We start from the raw sequence: 17,821 nt of genomic DNA on the forward strand, positions 1-17,821 counted from the left end.
GAGATACAGAGAGAGACAGAGAGAGTCACAAAAGGAGGGAGGGTGGGAGGGGAAAAGCACAGGACAGGTGTGCTTTAAAAAGTCTCCCAGTTAGTGACTGGCAAGTGCTTGAACATACTTGAACAGCAAGACAATGGAGCTGAATGAAAAAGAGAGGAAGAGTCAAAAAAGGGGAAAGGACAACAAGGCCTTTGAGTCAGAGGTAGGTAAAATATGCGAGTGCTGACTAGACTTGAATAATAATGTTTTAAAGCACTGGAAACATTTGAGAGCTCCTGTAGTCAGCAGTAATACTAAATTTTACAAACATAGTGTCATGTATTTATTTGTTTAAACAATATTTCTGCTAATTTTTACTGAAGCAGATCATTTGTTTGGCTAGTTCTATCAAAATAATGATAATTGGCTAATCAGGAACATTTCAGTTTAGTTGTGAGCTTCAAGTTATAACAGCATCTCTAAAAAAAAAAAAGCTAAAATTGAGCTTCACACAGCTTTTGCTAAACGAGTATGGTAAGGTTTAGTATGGGGAGTACTACACCATGGTTTGCAAGATATGGTAAACTGTTTTAGACCTTCATGTGGATGCACACCTGCACTCACAAACACACATTGTGCACAAGAAAAGAAGCGCTCCTCTAAGTCACCAGTCTGCATTTAGGTTCTAAGTAAATATGTGTCTTTTTATGCAAGCAAACTTGTGTAAACATAAAGTATTCCTAATATGAATTATCCTCAAGCCGTGTGTGTGTGTGTGTGTGTGGGTGTGTGACAGGAGCAGGAACAGGAATACATTGATTTGAACAGTCCTTCCGAAGTTGCAGATGATGCACACCAAAAGGAAGACCAAAGGAACAAAAGGTTGTGGGTGTTTTTTTTGTTTGTTTGTTTGTTTGTTTGGGCTTTTTGCCAAATACCTCCTCATGTTAGATTTTCTGTGTCTTCTAAATCTCTACTATTTCTCCTCTCTTTGATGTAACATTTATGTCCTCTCTCCTTATCTATCTCCCGTTATCTTTTTCCTTTTTGTTTGTTTAGCTTGCTAGAGAGGAAAATGGAGGAATTCCAAGGCTGTTTGGCAGAGCACAATGAAAAGATCCGGCTGATTATATACCTGGTTTTAACAGCAGGTAAATTATCTTTGTGAGCATTTGTAAATGCAAGTTAATCTAAAACTTGGGACCCTAAATGGGTTGCAGTTCTCTCTCTGGTGACTCCCACATGCTAACTGGGTTGGTGTCTTTACACAAGTCAGAGTATGAGGGTGAAGTTCCTTCTTAAATTTGTAGGATGAAAGAGTCTCATTGTTCCACTGAAATGACATGTTGAGATGCTGTAGGACAAGTGTGTGTGTCCACTGTTCTGTACAATCGATTCTCTTTGTTTGGTACTTTTGATTTTGCAGCTGCACAAGATTAAATTACTGAATCTGAGGATAACGAAAAAATCAATTTCTAGTCTTGCTTGAGGACTTTTAGTCTGCATGAAGGCTTGTAAAAGGCTGTTTCATTTATCTTTGCTAACTAGTAATGCTGGTTATAGTCCACCTACAGTACATGCTCTGTGCCTTGGAGCATATTGACATGAGCGTGTGTGTGTCTGTGTGTGTAGAATAGACAGACGACAATAAAGAGAGAACAGTTTTTTTCTTTATAGGACAATTTGACACAAAATAGACATGATTGTTAATGGAAAAATCAAGCCATGGTTTATCAGAACACAATGTGTGCATGTGTTTCATGGTAGTATCCAGACTATGCAGACACAAGTATGTGCACACAAATGCAAAAAAAAAACCCAAATATAATTACTTGTCAATTCATTTGCTAGCTGCTGTACTGTAGCAGTTTTAACAGAGCAGCAAGTTGTGTTGTATATTTTATTGAACCAAAGATAATAACAGGTCATACTGCAAGCTATGACTTATACGACTGATTATGTTGCTCTCCAGTCTGTCTAGTAATGACTTCATTGTACTTTTTACAGTATTGTAGAGAGAGATTTTCAAGAAATTCTACTTTATGTAAAGTTGCAAATTTTACCACAATTGTTGAATACTGATAAACTGTTGTCAAAACCACCCTTTTCCCCTACAAACCTGAACATTCAAAAGAAATCTTGTGAATTTTCAGCATTAATGATGACCCAGGGCTGACTGTGCAGACCAACAGCCTGGTCAAAGACGCACATTTCCACCATTTAATCCTCTACTAACTTTTGCACTAGTTAATTTAAAATCTGAAACACTTTTTTTGTTTTTCAAATAAATGACTAACCCAGCACTTTTCAACCTTATGGATAGTAAAGATTTCAACTCATTAATCTCTGACAAAGACAAAATGCTGTGCATGAAAGTATTATAAACTATAGTTGCAAAAATAGTTTCACTCTCTTCAAAATTCTTTCCAGTTGAGTATTTGAAGTCAGAGGACATGCAAGTTTAAAGATCAAAACATACAGAATCATTTAAAAACTAAGATAAGAAAACAAAAGATACAAAAAGATAGTAAAGTGAAGGAATTTGAAATATGTAACAACCTTATTTACTGTTCACTGGGCTTCAGACATAAAACTAATCTTTGTTGTATTTATTTACATTTTAAGAATATAATTTTTCTTTTGAGGACCTGTTTAGCTTTCCGCTATGTAACACCAGTAATTTAACTACACCTCTGTGTATGTCTTTTTAACTGAGAGATGTAAAGCAGTGAATGCACGATAAGATTAGAATAATTTTTTAAATAGATATGTTGAATGTTGTCTGCACTGTGGGATATAATTCACATTAATTCTAAATTTGTTTCAGGCTTCGTTGCCATAGTGATTGCGGCATGTGTTTTGAACTTCCACCGGGCTGTTGGGCTGCTGGTCATCTCCTTGGTAACCGTATTCTTCGTGGTCTGGGATTGGATGATGGAACGCTATGGTGACCGGGTGTGGGAGGAGCTCTATCCTATCAGAGACCTTCTCAGCAGAAACTGGTTTTGGATCAGATGGTGAGACACACACTGTCAAAACCACAGCACACATGTGAAAACATAAAATTGCCTTTTGTTGTTTCATTTCTCTCACTTTGCTGTTTTCTGGCTTGTTTTTGGCCTCCTAATCAAACATTTAAAAAAAAATGACCCACCAAGGCACTGAAAAGCCAGTATACTAAAAAATCCCTCTTACTAGGTGGCACTAATCTATATAATGTGCAAGACAGTTCAGACATGCTGAGCGTTTCTCTGTCTCCTGGCAACGACAATATCCTCGGACTGAGGAAATTCATTGTTCGTGGAATCAGCATGAGTACTGATTTCAAACAGAGCAGAATAAAGGAAATAAGAGCAGTGGAAGGAAAAATGTGAGAGGAACTGCTGTGTGCTAGACTGCACATAAAGTAAGGTAATTGCACTGCTCAAGGGCACTTTGGTGGCAGTAGAATGGTTAAGCAGAGACACAAAATAGAATATAAGAAATGTTATAACAATACAACAAGAATATAGCAAATGGTTAAAGAGTAGAATATATTAATTTAGGACATTTGTACTAAGACTTAATTGATCATCCACTTAATTAGAAGTTTGATCTCCTAATGAGATCTTAAAACAAAGACATGGCACCCAAGACTCTCTTTTATCTGTGCAGCCACTGAAAGGCAGCATCTGATAATGTAATGCACACCTGCACTTTGGCTTATCTTGAACTGCAGTTTATTTGGCTCTATATCTGGTGTGGGTCTTTAAAGTGTTTTTTTTCTTTGGCTTTACCTGCTGCTGTTTTTTATTTTCAGTTGGTATATTTGTTTTGTATATTTTCCTTCTTATTCTCTTTCATATATGTATATATAAAATTGCATATATATATAAATATATGTAATATTACTTTTATGTCATTGACTCTCACTGTCATCAGTGTGTTCCTGTGACCTACATAGTTAATATTAAAGTCTGTCTGCAAACCTAATTATCTTCAGGAAAGTTTTTTTTAAAAAATTAAGATGCTGAAGGAAGAAAAGGTAGTTTAAAGAGGACATATTGTGCTTTTTGTGATTTTCTGTCCAAGTCCAAAACCTGAGGTTAACATGTAGAAATGCTCCCTGAAAGCCCAGGCTTCAACCTGCTATGAACATTTCGCTTGTGATGGTTTTTTATACTTTGCTGACAAACTTATGTCAGCTCGTCATGCATGCCCATAAACAGCCTTGTGAATACTTGTTTGCTAAGGTTGTTTATAAGGTGTTTCCATGTGTTGTTTGAATTTTCAACTCTCATATTTCGGATCAGATTCTTGAACTTGTATGGATGTTTTTCAAAAGCTGACTTGCGAGTTAAGAACGAGAAAAAGTAGTGAAATCATTCTATTATGGTTTGTTTCATGGTGTGTTGACATAGCCTCCTGAGTGGCCAGGGAGCAGCTTTGGGAAGCTAAGCAATCAGAACAGAGTGGGCTCATTGGGAGGCGGGCCTTAAAGAGACAGGAGCTAAAATGGCCTGTTTCAGACAGAGGCTGAAAATTGATGCTGAAAGAGCCAGTATAAGATAAATAAGGAGTTTTTTTACTGTAAACTTTGCAAAATTATTCCAGTAGAGCCCCAGATTAAAAATATAGATGTGGAAATGTGCATATTATGTCCCTTTAAAGTAGCTATACAGTAATCAATATTTTTCTGCTAACATTCTACATGAAACGTGTCAGTCATAGTAATGAACACAGAGAGCCATCACCTGACTCCGCAGTTCACCTCATATGAGACTTTGTACAGAGCTTTTTCCAGTCCGCAACTTTACTGTTTTGGTTAACTTTCGCAGGCCTAAAAATACACTGTATGCTACCTGCCAAGCACTAAAGTAGCCACTAACTGGTGGACTTGGCAAAGCATTGAGCAGCTAAACAGTCAGATATATCCCTCAAGAGTTGGTGGAGAGCAGTTTAAAATAGAGGGAATATTTGACTTTCTTTTGTCAGGTTGCCAGAAACACGACACCAAAGGAATGTTGCTCTGTATCTGCTGGATGTGCAAATAGGCAACTCTTTGCTTAACAAGCTTGCCATATGAAGGTGATGATATGTCACTGTTGTATTTACAGCTGGTATCTGCTGCCTTCATGCGGCCAACAAATCAACTAATGCATTGTTAGGTATGAATAAGACATAATAAAAGGGGTAAAAGTTTTGTTTTATTGCTCTTCTAACAAATCACTCACATGCTACTTGGATTTACTGCAGCATTCAGCCTTTCCCACTAAACAGAACTTTATAAACACTGGTTGTCCTTGACTCAAGTATTAATGTAGCAGAGGATTGCAAGAGCCGCTGCAAGTTTGCTAACTGGCACCATCTTAAACATGTTGTTGACTGATTGGCTGACTACACAGTCAAATCCTTTTCTAAACAACCCACCAGCTGAGTACATAAGAAGTTTTTTCATGAATTGGAGGGAATGTCATCCTTTACAACACATTTGCTTTCCTCTTGGCATTATAATTACACATATTACAGATATACAGACTATCTGAGTCTGATTATCTCTCTCCTCTGCCTTCCTCTTCCCTGCCTTGTCTGTCACCCTCCCCTCCTTCCCTCTTCAGGATCATATACGTCTTACTGCTGGTGGCCGTGGTTTGTTGGCTTACACTGGACACAGCCAAGCGGGGAACCAGACAACTTGTGTCTTTCTTTGGTTTGCTTCTCTTGATCTTATCAATGCTGCTGTTCTCCAAACATCCATTCAAGGTATGGGAAATGCACACACATGCACAAATGCAGCAAATTAATTTTTGATCATGTGCCTACATATTGTACATGTGCATGTGTTGTAGTGGTGTTGGCAAACTTTGCTATGCGGCATTGGGCTCCAGTTTGTCTTTGGTCTGCTGATCCTCAGGACCACAGTTGGCTTAGGTGCACTGGAATGGCTTGGAAAACAAGCAGAGGTACACACACACACACACTCACACACACATACACATTTCAGTGGCTTACAAGTTTTCTTCTCTGCCAGCATACAAGTCTTCTGTTGTAGAGTGAATCTGATGGAAGTTTTCTGGTCAATTTTGGGATTTATAGTTATAGAATATGTTTAAACTGATGGAAGATTTTAAGAGATTGGAACATGGAAAAGGTTTAAATTTTCTGTGTCTGTTGGTAACTTTCAAAATCTCCTCCATGCAGAGTTTTATGTCATATGCAGATGTTGGCTCTAAGTTTGTGTTTGGCGCAAGTTACATAGACCACTTCTTCATCTTCAGGGTATGACACATGTCTGCACACCACAAATATGCACACAGGCACACACATGAATAATAACAAGAACAATAATAACAAGAAATAACAGAATAATGAAAAGAATAATAACAATAATAATACTAATGATGATGATTGTGGACTCTCACCAGGTGATGCCTATATTAGTTTTTCTAAGCTCCGTCATCTCCATCCTTTACTACATTGGCTTCATGCAGTGGCTCATTTGCAAGGTGAGGAAGTGGGAGGATAGAGTGCATAGACGAAGTGATGTGCAATTAATTCACACCATTTATTTTACTTTTCATAGAAGAAAGACAGGTTAAACGGTACAAGACATAGTGATTAGAAATAAGCATAACAACACATTTAGTACCGTTTCTAATGTGTTCATTTTAATTTATAGTTCAGTTTCCTTTGAATTTATTTTGTTTTATTCCCAGATTGGATTCATAATGCAGGTTACCATGGGAACGTCTCCAACAGAATCAATGGCTGCAGCTGGAAATATATTCTTGGGGCAGGTGCACAACCGTTTAAACAATAAGCAACAACAAAATGCAAATCACTGATGTAATAATGTCAATTCATTAATCCACTAATCTCAACATCAACCTTATCTCTCTCTTTCTAGACAGAGGCCCCTCTTTTGATTCGTCCATACATCAGCCAGCTAACTCGCTCTGAGATACACGCTGTGATGACAGGAGGTTTTGCTAGCATCTCCGGTACCATCTTGGGAGCTTTTATCTCCTTTGGGGTGAGGAAGAAGATGTGTAGGAGCAGGGAATAAGGATGACGAGACCCTGAGTTTATAATTGTCTATATTTAAAAGAATGAATTTTAAGAAAATGCCCAATATCACAGTTGAAAGGACAGTTCTTGGCTTGATGTCAGAGTTGTTTTAAGATCCATTTTAAGATCCAAAAGTCAAAAGTCAAGAACTAGGATGAAATAAGAGAAAACAACTTTAAGAACACTTTTTAAAATAACCTGATTTTTTGATTCTTGGTCAAATAACTTGGGGAGATCATTTAGTGTCAAACTCCAGAACTTGACCAACTCTTGACTGACCTTGACACTTACTCAAGAGTGTACACAGGGTACACAGGACTTTAACTGCTCTGTTAAGAAGTGAATGGTTGACCGCTGGATTTATGACTTTATCTGTGTACTTCTCTTTTGAGGTTAATGCAACACATCTGTTGACTGCATCACTGATGTCAGCTCCAGCCTCCCTGGCAATCGCCAAGACATTCTGGCCTGAGACCGAGATCCCCAGTGCAACAGACAGTCATGACCTCAAAATGGACAAAGGGTAGGAGAGGACAGAATAAACCAACATATATAAACACATACAGTATACAGTATGTTTTTATTCAAGCATCTCTCATCATTTCTTCAATTTTATTCTTCCTTTATGTCTTTATCCTCTCAATCCTATCAGTCTTTAGTTGTATCTGAAACTTTGTGTGCATTTGACCTATGATTTTGATTATGGATTATTGCTACTCTAGGTTTAATAATTGTTAAACAAAATATAATTGGTTTAATTCACTGAACATTCCTGTCCTCAGTACAAAGTGTTACATCATAGATTATGGAGTTGGCAGCCATTTCATCTCTACTAAATTTCTAAGACACAAAGAATTGAAGACACTTATATTTCCAAATAATATCTCTTTGTGTATTATGCAAATACTCAGATGTTAGAAAATTTGCTTGCAGTACTCTAGTGGCTGCACATTGTGATGGTGTCACAATATTGTGAAACTGGTTTTGAAAAAACAGAAAGTAGCTCATGAGCCTAAAATTCACATTGTCACTAACAGAGAGGACTGTTAGTAGAAATTATATTTTCCATTCAATGCAAAAGCATTGGGGGACAGAATTTAAGGCTAAACAAGACTATTAGAAGATTTCTGGAAAAACTTATGACTGCACACTGACTCCAAATCAAAAAATATATTTTAATAGACAATGTTTCAATCCCAGTCAGAACAAATTGTTTAAAATAAAAACATTTTGATCTGATGATTTCAATGAATTTTGTGGTTTGTAGTCAGTGTGCATTGTGTTATTTTCATTTTATACAGCACTTTTAAAAGGCACTCAAAGACACTTTAAATAGATAAATGAAATGGAGAAAAGAAGTTACTCACAACATCAACAGAACAGCAAGAAAGACACAGTGTTAAAAGTAGAAAGCAAATACAGTAAAAGAGAGTAAAAGACTAAGAACTGCAGCATCAGTTAAAAGTAGCTTCAAAAAGGTGAGTTTTGAATTTGAAGAAACTTTGTTATCTTGAACCGATCTTCATTATCACGACCCCCGCCACCCCCTCAACCCATGCTTCACCCTCCTCCCCTCTGACCACAGATACAGACAACTACTCAACTAATACTACTATTACAAAAAAAACACACTTTGGGAGGAGTTTTGTGCCCTAAAGCAATCACTATCTTAAATAGCCTGAGCCTTGTGTTGTTGTGGTGTTCTTGTTTGTTCATTCCCTGTTTTGAGTGATACTTATTTTGAGTGTTTGATTGTGTACATACTGTGAAAGCCAATTTCCTCTACAGAGGACAAATAAAGAATGGATCTCAATCTGATCTACACTGACCTAAGCTAAAGAGGTGTTTGATGATCAACAGAACTGACCACAATGTTTCAAATGTCATCAACCAATGAGCACCAGTACGCTGATGACACTGTGATATATTGATGAGATGCTGTTCAGAGGATACTTTGTAATATGACCAATCAAACGTGGCCTGTGTCTCCTTAGAGACAGTACAAACGTGTTAGAGGCAGCATCCCAAGGTGCATCCAATGCTGTGGGTCTAGTGGCCAACATTGTCGTCAACCTGATCGCCTTCCTGGCACTGCTGGCCTTTTTCGATGGTGTGCTCTCCTGGCTGGGTGGGATGTTGGACTGTCCACAGCTCAGCTTCTCAGTTAAGGCCCTGACCAGACACACCTGCACATACACTCTCTGACGTAAACTTATACTGTAAATATATCCAAACATAGACCCACATATATGCAATCATACTCCCTTTGCTTCTCTTTGTCTCTCCTTTAGCTCATCTGCTCCTACGTGTTCATGCCACTCTCATTCATGATGGGTGTTTCCTGGGAGGACAGCTTCATGGTTGCTGAGCTCATTGGCACAAAGACATTTCTCAATGAGTTTGTGGCCTATCAGAAGTTGTCAGAGTACATTAAGAGGCGGAATGCAGGTGGGCCAGAGTACGTGAACAACGTAAAGCAGTATATGTCTGTAAGTCTCACTCATATTCTCACCCTTGTTTTTGTTCAGATTCTCATTCTCAGTTTTGTTTCCTTTTTATCTGTCTGTTCCTCTCTCCAGCTGGGAGGTGTTGGTCAGGAAGCTACTGTAGATGACAATCAAGTGTTTGAGCATCTAGACAAGTAATGACTAATTGGTCCAGCAAGAGAGTTCTTATTAAGTGGAAAGAATCAGTCATTGTTGGGCCTGTGGGAGCTTAAGTGTCAAAAGTAAAATGTTTATCCACAATGTCATATCTTTAAAAGATAATTTAATTTCTCTAATAGATGTCTCAGTGGCAATTATTCACAAATAAATACTTATTAAGGCAATTAGAGAGGTAAGTTGGAGAGCTTGAAGCTCAGCAATGGTGATTGCTATTTCCTTATTTCTTTTCAGCCCTTTTCAATCTTCCCTTTCAATTTTGATTTTCTGGTGCCAGTAATGGTGGCAAGACTATGTCAGTGTCTTCCTACAGTTTTTGGTTTTGGATGTGTTTATATTTAAATATCAGTTTAGAGATCCATTAAAGGTACCTAGTGGAGATTTTGACTGCTAAGTAGAGCTATGAGGAAATATTTTTATGAGTGGTTCTCCATTTTGTTTGTTCTCATGCACGAGCATTTGTCTGCCAATGGTTTCACGTTATTCCATTGATGTACAGGGAGGCATTAAATTACCAAGAAACACAGAAATGTTGCAGTGAAGAATAAGCATGCTAGAGAGTAAAGATGAATGTAAACAATGTAGTTTTCAGTTTTTAAAAAAAGCCTTTACAAATGCTAAGAATTAAGGAAATACCTTCAACGCGTCTGTTAGACCTCAAGGATACAGACAAAGTGTTATGAACACTGACAGAAACTTTGTTTACGGTTTATGTTATCGGTTTATGGTTTTAGCATATTTAAGGTCAGGGTAAGGACTTGTGTGAGCAGAATTAGAATTTACAACTAACTGCCATGTTAGTCACACGACTTTAGTCATGGTTTTTCAATTATGTATAAAAAATATATGTGGTTTACATAGGTTCAAATCACTAAGGTCACAAAAAAATATTTTCCCTCTTACTCCTGGTATGTATCTATGATGTTATTTTTAGGTTTTACTTTCAGACATTTTGAGATATCCGCCACTCCAGTACAATCAGGGAAAATTTTATTTGATTTTTGATGTAGCATTCAGAAAGAATCTAAAAACTTGAGCAGATAAAACTGAAAGTATCTGTATGGGTGGATACCACCGGGGTAAAGTGAGAAAATATGCTTTGTTGTGAGGTGGACAAACCAACCATGTAAAATGTTTTATAAAACTGCATGCAAACAGAACAGTCTTAGTGGATAAGACCATGCAGCAGACAGTCTTCAGAGTATCTATTCTGTATCCCCTGGCATGATACAGGTTGGTGATGATATATGGTTTTAAATTATTATCTTTAGGCATAAAATGTGGACCTAGCATATAATAATTGCATAACATTGAATGAAATGTTATGCGATGCCATCTAGTTGTGTTTTTGCCTCCAACAGTTACATATGACCTCGGAAACATATGCAAAGGGTAATTTCTTACAGGCAACCAAGTCAAATTGGATGTTTTTCTCATGTAACTCATGTTAGATGAAATCTGTTTCCTCATCTAGGTTCACTCTGAAACCATCGCAACCTACGCTCTGTGTGGATTTTCCAACTTTGCTTCTCTGGGGATGTCAGTTGGAGCTCTGTGTGAGTGCCACTTTATAATCTGCTAGCCAGGCTGAGCAGCGAAGCCTAACAAACAGGAAAAATATTGTTCCTATAGAGCTACATAGTTGGTTTCATATGTTCCACAATTCTGATATTCTGATTGTGAAAAGTATCTCTGATTGAGTGAATATGCTGTCATTTAAATGCAGTACTTCAACATCCTAAATGTAACAAAGCAAACAACATCAAATACATTCTCTCACACTTACATAGAAATGCATAGGGTGAAAAAATGAAAGAGTCCTTGATTTTTCTTTTTTTTCTTTTTTTTGGCTGGCACAAGTGGGAGTAAGTGTTGAGGAATCCATCTGTTACATTTAGGCAAGTTACAGTGTGTGGGCTGAATGAGCAGTTAAGTCTGTTTCATTTAGCCTGTGGCTGCCTTATAGAAAAACCGAAAAAAAAAAAAAAAAAAAAAAAAAAATTCCCCCGCTCATTCTCAAACACACATACCGTAGCATCAGCAACTTTCCAAAACTGTTATTTGCAAATGTAAATGCATATACTCATAACAACTGTCAACATAAAAATGACAGATGGCAAGTGTGAATGTGTGTGACTGTGCAAATGTCAAATGCAGGGTGACGCTGACAGAAACTACTGTATATGCCCAACAAAAGTCTCCCCTGAATAATTAATGATGTAAAAATACCCTAAAACCAACAAAATGTGAAATGGAGGGTCAACATTTGCAAGTGGGAGGCCGAGTTGCAAAATAACTAATATACTATATACATAATATATAACTATTATAAAAAAGAAAGGTAGTATTAAATAGAAAAATACTCATTGAAAAGGTTTACGAGTTGAACATTCATTAATTTCAATGCCATTGACATGTCAAATAAAAAGGGAAAGTCCTTTATGAATGCATCTTGAAATAAAATCTGTTTGTAGCACAAGATGCAGTCAAAAATTCCTCAAGTATTAACAGTCTGTGGGGCTGAAAAACAGTGGAAAGTGTGGATTATACAGTTGCAAGTATAAGGACAGGGAAAAGTAACCTATTGCTTTACCTTGCTACCTTTTATCATTTTACCACTATTCTTCTCTTTTGTTGCTGTTTGTTATCACTCTTCTTACGTACCTGTTGTTCCTCCTCCAGCTGCGATGGCTCCAGAAAGACGGACTGACTTCTCCTGCTGTGGCCTCAGAGCTCTGATTGCAGGAAGCGTCTCCTGTTTCATGACAGCTTGTATCGCAGGTGTTTGTTCACTCTTTTTTGCCTCTATCTGACTTTTTATCCACAATATACAATAATGCCTCATTCAAACAGCGGGTATCTCATCCTGATAGTAGAAACATAAGATTACATGGACATTGTTGCCAGTTTACAACATTATTTTTTGTATAACTTGGTGCTATAGTTATTTGCCTCCCATGTGAATAAAGTTGATCTTATTACTGCATTTAATTTCTATCCTATGTTTAAAACCATCAAAAATTTAACACAATTTAAAATATTTTCTACACATTACTTACTATTTAGTGCATCATCCAACCAAAATGACAACTGCTGGGTTTTAACTAGGAGTTCACTATTAATTCAGAGATTTCTCAAATAAGATTTTAATAATCGTATTCAGAACACGTTTACATGAATAGTCACACACACACAGTATGTCATATTAATAGTTAAAACAGCCAGACTAGATGTTCAGTAAAACATAGACTGTATATTGTGGCAGATCCATCACTCTCAAATGTTCATGGTGACTTTTCTACAATTTCATAAGAGTTTGGGACTGACAATCACTCACAATTGTAAATTTGTCTAATTTAATGTATGTTTCTTAAACTGTATGATTCAAAACACCTCAGAAACAGTTTCATTTTTGACCTCATTAAGTAAGTCAGTATGGAACTGCTATTTGCTATTAATTGGCAGTTAGGTCCTGATTTATTCCTTTATCATTTGTATATAACATGTCATTAGTTTGCAACCTCATTGTGAAGTGTTACTGTATATATATTAAAATTTTTACTCCTCACTAATTTTGCAATGCATGCAATATATTGTGATTACTTTTGAAGAATGTTTTACAAATTTATTTTTCTATAATTATTGTATTTTAGTCATTTTTCTATTCTCTATTATATATAAAGTATACAATAAACACAGATTTTTAAATATAAATATATTTTACCATTATCATTATAGTTTTATGATTTTTTAGTTTTTTAATAATATATTTTTGTATTTAGTATATACATTGTAATAGTAAATACAGTGCAAATATACTATATATACTGTAAATTATTAGATATTCCACAATTAGTTTCAGGTAAAATACACCAACATATAATGCACTATCACCAATTTTTATTTTCATTTTTTCTGTCTGTTGCCCTTCATTTTATATCTAGATACACACTGAAAATATTGTGATAGCAATGTTTGATTGACACAAGTAATGAAAATGATGTCTTTTGTCTTTGTACTTAATCTACATCACAAATAACTTGTTACTCAAATGTTTTAGAATAACATCATTGCTCTGTGGGTTTGTAGGTGTGTTGTACATCCCCAAACTTCAGTGTCCACAATTCCTGAGCACGGAGTTCAACAAAACCAACCTGACCATCACCACACAACTAGTCACCTGCTGCACACAACTGTACAACAGGTGTGTGTATGTGTGTGTGTGTGTGGGTGTTAACAAGTTAATATTTGGCCAATCTTGTGTTTATACCTTTAGTATAATCCAGTTACCGAACAATTGCTGTTATGCTACTCAGCTATTTTGCCTCATTCACTCAGCTATTTTGATGCAGTTATAAATACATAAAACACAGATTTTTGGAATCATGTGAGTCATTATGTGCGTGTGTGTGTTTTATTTGCAGTGTGATGGTGAATGAGCCATGGAACGTGACGATCAGGGAAGGATTCAGTCAGAGTTGTCTGCAGGGCTGCTGCACCATCACACCCCCAACACACTTCAACTGCAGCTTGGTGCTTTGAATCACTGTGAACACACACACACACACACACACACACACACACAGCTCTATGGCAGTCATGTGTGTTGTTTTTTTATGTATATTCTTTACTGTTTATAATGCATTTTCAATCACGTTAGCCTTCATTGGTTTTGTAGAAAGAATATCAGTTATATCATGAAAAATTAAAATTAAAAATAGGAAGGATCATGAAGAATTAAAAAAACGTGAAAATATTAACCAGACTTTGTTGTGAACCAAGTCTCTAAAATGAATTATCTATCAGGTCATCTGTGGTAATGCTGTATTATAATTATGTATTGTAGTATATATAATTTGTTTTCAATGATCTCTAATGTAAAATGGTACATTTTCCTACAACAGCTGAGGGCACAAGTTAAATTTATTACTTGGAAAGAGAGATTAAAATTTCCCCAACAGAATTTAACTAAATACCAAAATGTTAGTGATATAGACTTAAAGACTTTCAAATGTGTAAACATCATCAAAAATATTTGTATGAATGATTAGAGTAGTAAAATTAATATTACTACATGTGAGTTGGAGCAACATTTTATAAATGTTTGATTGCATCATCATTTGCAAAATGGATACAAAAGTTCAATACATTTTAATTTGTATTAGCTGCACAAATGTGCAAATAATCACACATAAACTCAACACAACTTGAGATCAATACAAGTTTTGGCATCTGATTACTGAGATTTACTAAGTTTATGATGATTCAGTCAATTCAAGAGGTAGTAAGAGACAGGCAAGTGGACTGTTTTGATATTTAGGCTTGTATATACTGTATGCTGTTTTTTCCCAGAACATGAAGAAATTATGATAAATGATCAATTAGGCAGTTAATTTGTTCTGTTTAGTTTGTCTTTTGTAAGTATATTTGACAGTATTGTGATTTTGTTTGTGTCCTATCTGCCTACACAATGGCCTTACTAAGTTTTAGCACCATGTGGTACAAAAGCAAAGGATTTTCCAATCCACCATAAACTACAAAGAAAGAAGAGAAAAATTACCAACAGACACCTTTTATTTATTTTAATTTCTCACTTTTCTGCCTCGCTTGAATGAACCTAGTGTGGCTAGAAGAAGCTCTGTATAACATGGCCACTGGATGTCACTGGTGTCCTCTGGTTCCCAATCAGAAAAACGTACTGAAGTGAATGACAGATCCATTCGCCATAGACCAGTCAGTCATACTGGCTTGACTTGCAGTCCAATTGTCAGAGCAAGTGGCCCATTAATACCATCAGAGATGATGGATTCCAACCACCCACCAAACAAAGAGGAGGGTATCACAGTTGTCCACTTTCAACATCTGCATGTGTGAGACGTGCATGCAGTCACAGAGACGGCAAATGACAGTCTCTTCATTAAATCTGCCACAGGCAAAAGGTCAGATGGCTCCCTTCTCGGCAGGCAGGAGATGTGTTCACATGTGTGAATTTCACACACCCACAGAGAGGGAACATTAGACTCCGCCATCAGACACTGACACATAGGGCATTTTTAGGCTCCATGTTACCATGTGTCCCCCGTTAAAAAAACAGTGAGCTCATTTTCATTTTCATGAATGTCGGCACTGTCAAGAAAAACAATGATCTTAAAGCATGAAGCAGTTAGATCAGGAGGGTAAAGCAAACAAAATTTCTCTGTGAATATTAAGGAGTCAGGAATGATTTGAACTCTCTGTATGTGTAGGGACAAGAATGAAAAACTTTGGAAAAATGAGGCAAAGTACAATTTTTGTAAGGTCATGTCATAAACTGTGATTTTGCTGGTACAAACAAGTGACCTTTTGAATTCTGCATGTCCTTATTGGCTAATGTATGGAAATAACAATAATATCATGGCAAAACAACTAAATAAGAACAAAATAATTTGTGTGGGACTGCAGGATCAATTTCCATCTTGCTAAATAAAGCTGGACTGAGAAATTAGAAAAAAAAACAATGACAAAATGTTCAGTTTTTAGTTGTGTAAGGATGAAAATCAGCTGTTTGACCAACACAAACACATGTGAATGTGTTCTTTATTTGTTCATTAATGCGTATTGTCCATTTTAAATAAAATAAATAAATAAAAAAACTACAGTGTATGAAAGTCCGATTCAAAATGTTAAACTGTTAAACTAAAATTAGTGAACATCTTTGGCTCAGCCATAACAGCAGCCAAAAAGAAAAAAAAATGCAAAGGATCAAAATTGACAAACTAAGTTTCTTGGAATTCTGGGTCTCATGCATGTGTCATCTGAAATGTGATCCATATTTATTTCTCAAAACTTGGAAACGTTTAGATAATTACCTGAAAGCGTAAAGTAAATTTACTTTACAGAAGTCAAATTATATAAAGCTCTGATCTGAAAAGAGTCTGTGGAGGATCTGTGTGAAATGTACTGTTGTTTGTCTTTTATGGTGTACTGTGGCTTTGCAAATCTAATAAAGGGTAAAAAGTTTTCACTGAAAATTGGTGTACTGGTGTACATCATACAACTGCAATTTTTTAGCATGTCTTACACCTTTCTGCCACCTCTCTCATCTCTCTCTCTCTACCCATAAAAGCACAAATGACAAAACAAAATCTTACATTTTAATTTCGCTTTTACTGCGGCAGCACAGAAGAAAAAAAGTAAAGTAAAAGAAAAAGGGGGATGGAGGAAAAGTAAAACAGACAGATGTGTAGTCTAAAATGGGAAGAAGAAGGTGAGCACTGGGATGCTGAGACCGGTGGATATTGGATTGTCATGTAGCACCACTCCAACAGAAGGAGAAGGGGATGAAGAGGAGGAGAGAGAAACTGAAGGATGGAGATGAAGTTGTCATCCACCGGCACTCTAAAGACCACACAAAGGAAGAGGAGCGGTGGGAGGGAGGCCGCTGGGATGAAGGAAGCATATGGAGGTGGATAGGGGAACGGCTGAAAACAGATTGATTGAAACTGGAGTTTGGAAGGATTCACAGAGGCACTTAAAGGGATGATTAGAAAAGACAGAGATGGTAAGAGCATGGAAAAAGGATCAGAAAGAGGGGGAAAAAAAGAGGACAGGCCGGCGGAGGACTGAAGATGGAGAGAGGGAGTGACACAATCAGTGGGGGTGATGATTATAGAGAGGCATGAGTAAGAAAATATAAGAAAAGATAGTTACACATAGACTATGAGGAGAAACAAAAGACAGATAGATAGATAGATAGATAGATAGATAGATAGATAGATAGATAGATAGATAGATAGATAGATAGATAGATAGATAATCAGCTTATTGACAATCTTATCAAGCTACACAAACAATCATGTGACAATTGTGCCTAATCACTGTTCTCCATGATATGCTCTCTGCTTAACAAACCTTAATTGGTGCTTTAATTTCTCGTTGACACATAATTACATGGACGTGTCTTAGTGCAGAGTGAGAAATTAAACAGGAGAATCCCTGACAAATGTGTGCAGACGAATAGACACGTTGGTACATTAATTGTAGTGAATAGTGAACAGGCATGTTTCTCATCACAAAATGAGCCTTAAAAGTAGTGATCATGTTAGTCTAATTAACATAATTTATACAGAAACACAGAGATTACAGTATATTAG

General features: G+C 36.5%; 1 protein-coding gene across 1 annotated transcript; it reads left to right on the forward strand.

Moving 5' to 3' along the window:
• The first annotated feature begins 542 nt into the window (after nucleotides 1-542).
• On the forward strand, nucleotides 543-16,688 carry LOC122969876 (solute carrier family 28 member 3-like). The gene is made up of 16 exons (XM_044335894.1): nucleotides 543-559; nucleotides 1,039-1,130; nucleotides 2,807-2,996; nucleotides 5,577-5,721; nucleotides 5,808-5,921; nucleotides 6,160-6,237; nucleotides 6,384-6,464; nucleotides 6,675-6,755; nucleotides 6,866-6,991; nucleotides 7,419-7,549; nucleotides 9,021-9,189; nucleotides 9,318-9,515; nucleotides 11,164-11,245; nucleotides 12,372-12,470; nucleotides 13,779-13,893; nucleotides 14,114-16,688. The coding sequence occupies exons 1-16, from the start codon at nucleotides 543-545 to the stop codon at nucleotides 14,229-14,231; spliced, it is 1,836 nt and encodes a 611-aa protein (XP_044191829.1). The 3' UTR covers nucleotides 14,232-16,688.
• The last annotated feature ends 1,133 nt before the right edge of the window (nucleotides 16,689-17,821 follow it).

Source organism: Thunnus albacares, chromosome 2, assembly GCF_914725855.1.
Source record: "Thunnus albacares chromosome 2, fThuAlb1.1, whole genome shotgun sequence".
Classification (NCBI taxonomy): Eukaryota; Metazoa; Chordata; class Actinopteri; order Scombriformes; family Scombridae; genus Thunnus; species Thunnus albacares.

Coding starts and splice junctions, on each gene's coding strand:
- LOC122969876 (XM_044335894.1), top strand. Junction 9,190..9,317: donor GTCCACAGCTCAGCTTCTCA/GTTAAGGCCCTG, acceptor TCTCTCCTTTAG/CTCATCTGCTCCTACGTGTT. Junction 13,894..14,113: donor TGCACACAACTGTACAACAG/GTGTGTGTATGT, acceptor TTTTATTTGCAG/TGTGATGGTGAATGAGCCAT.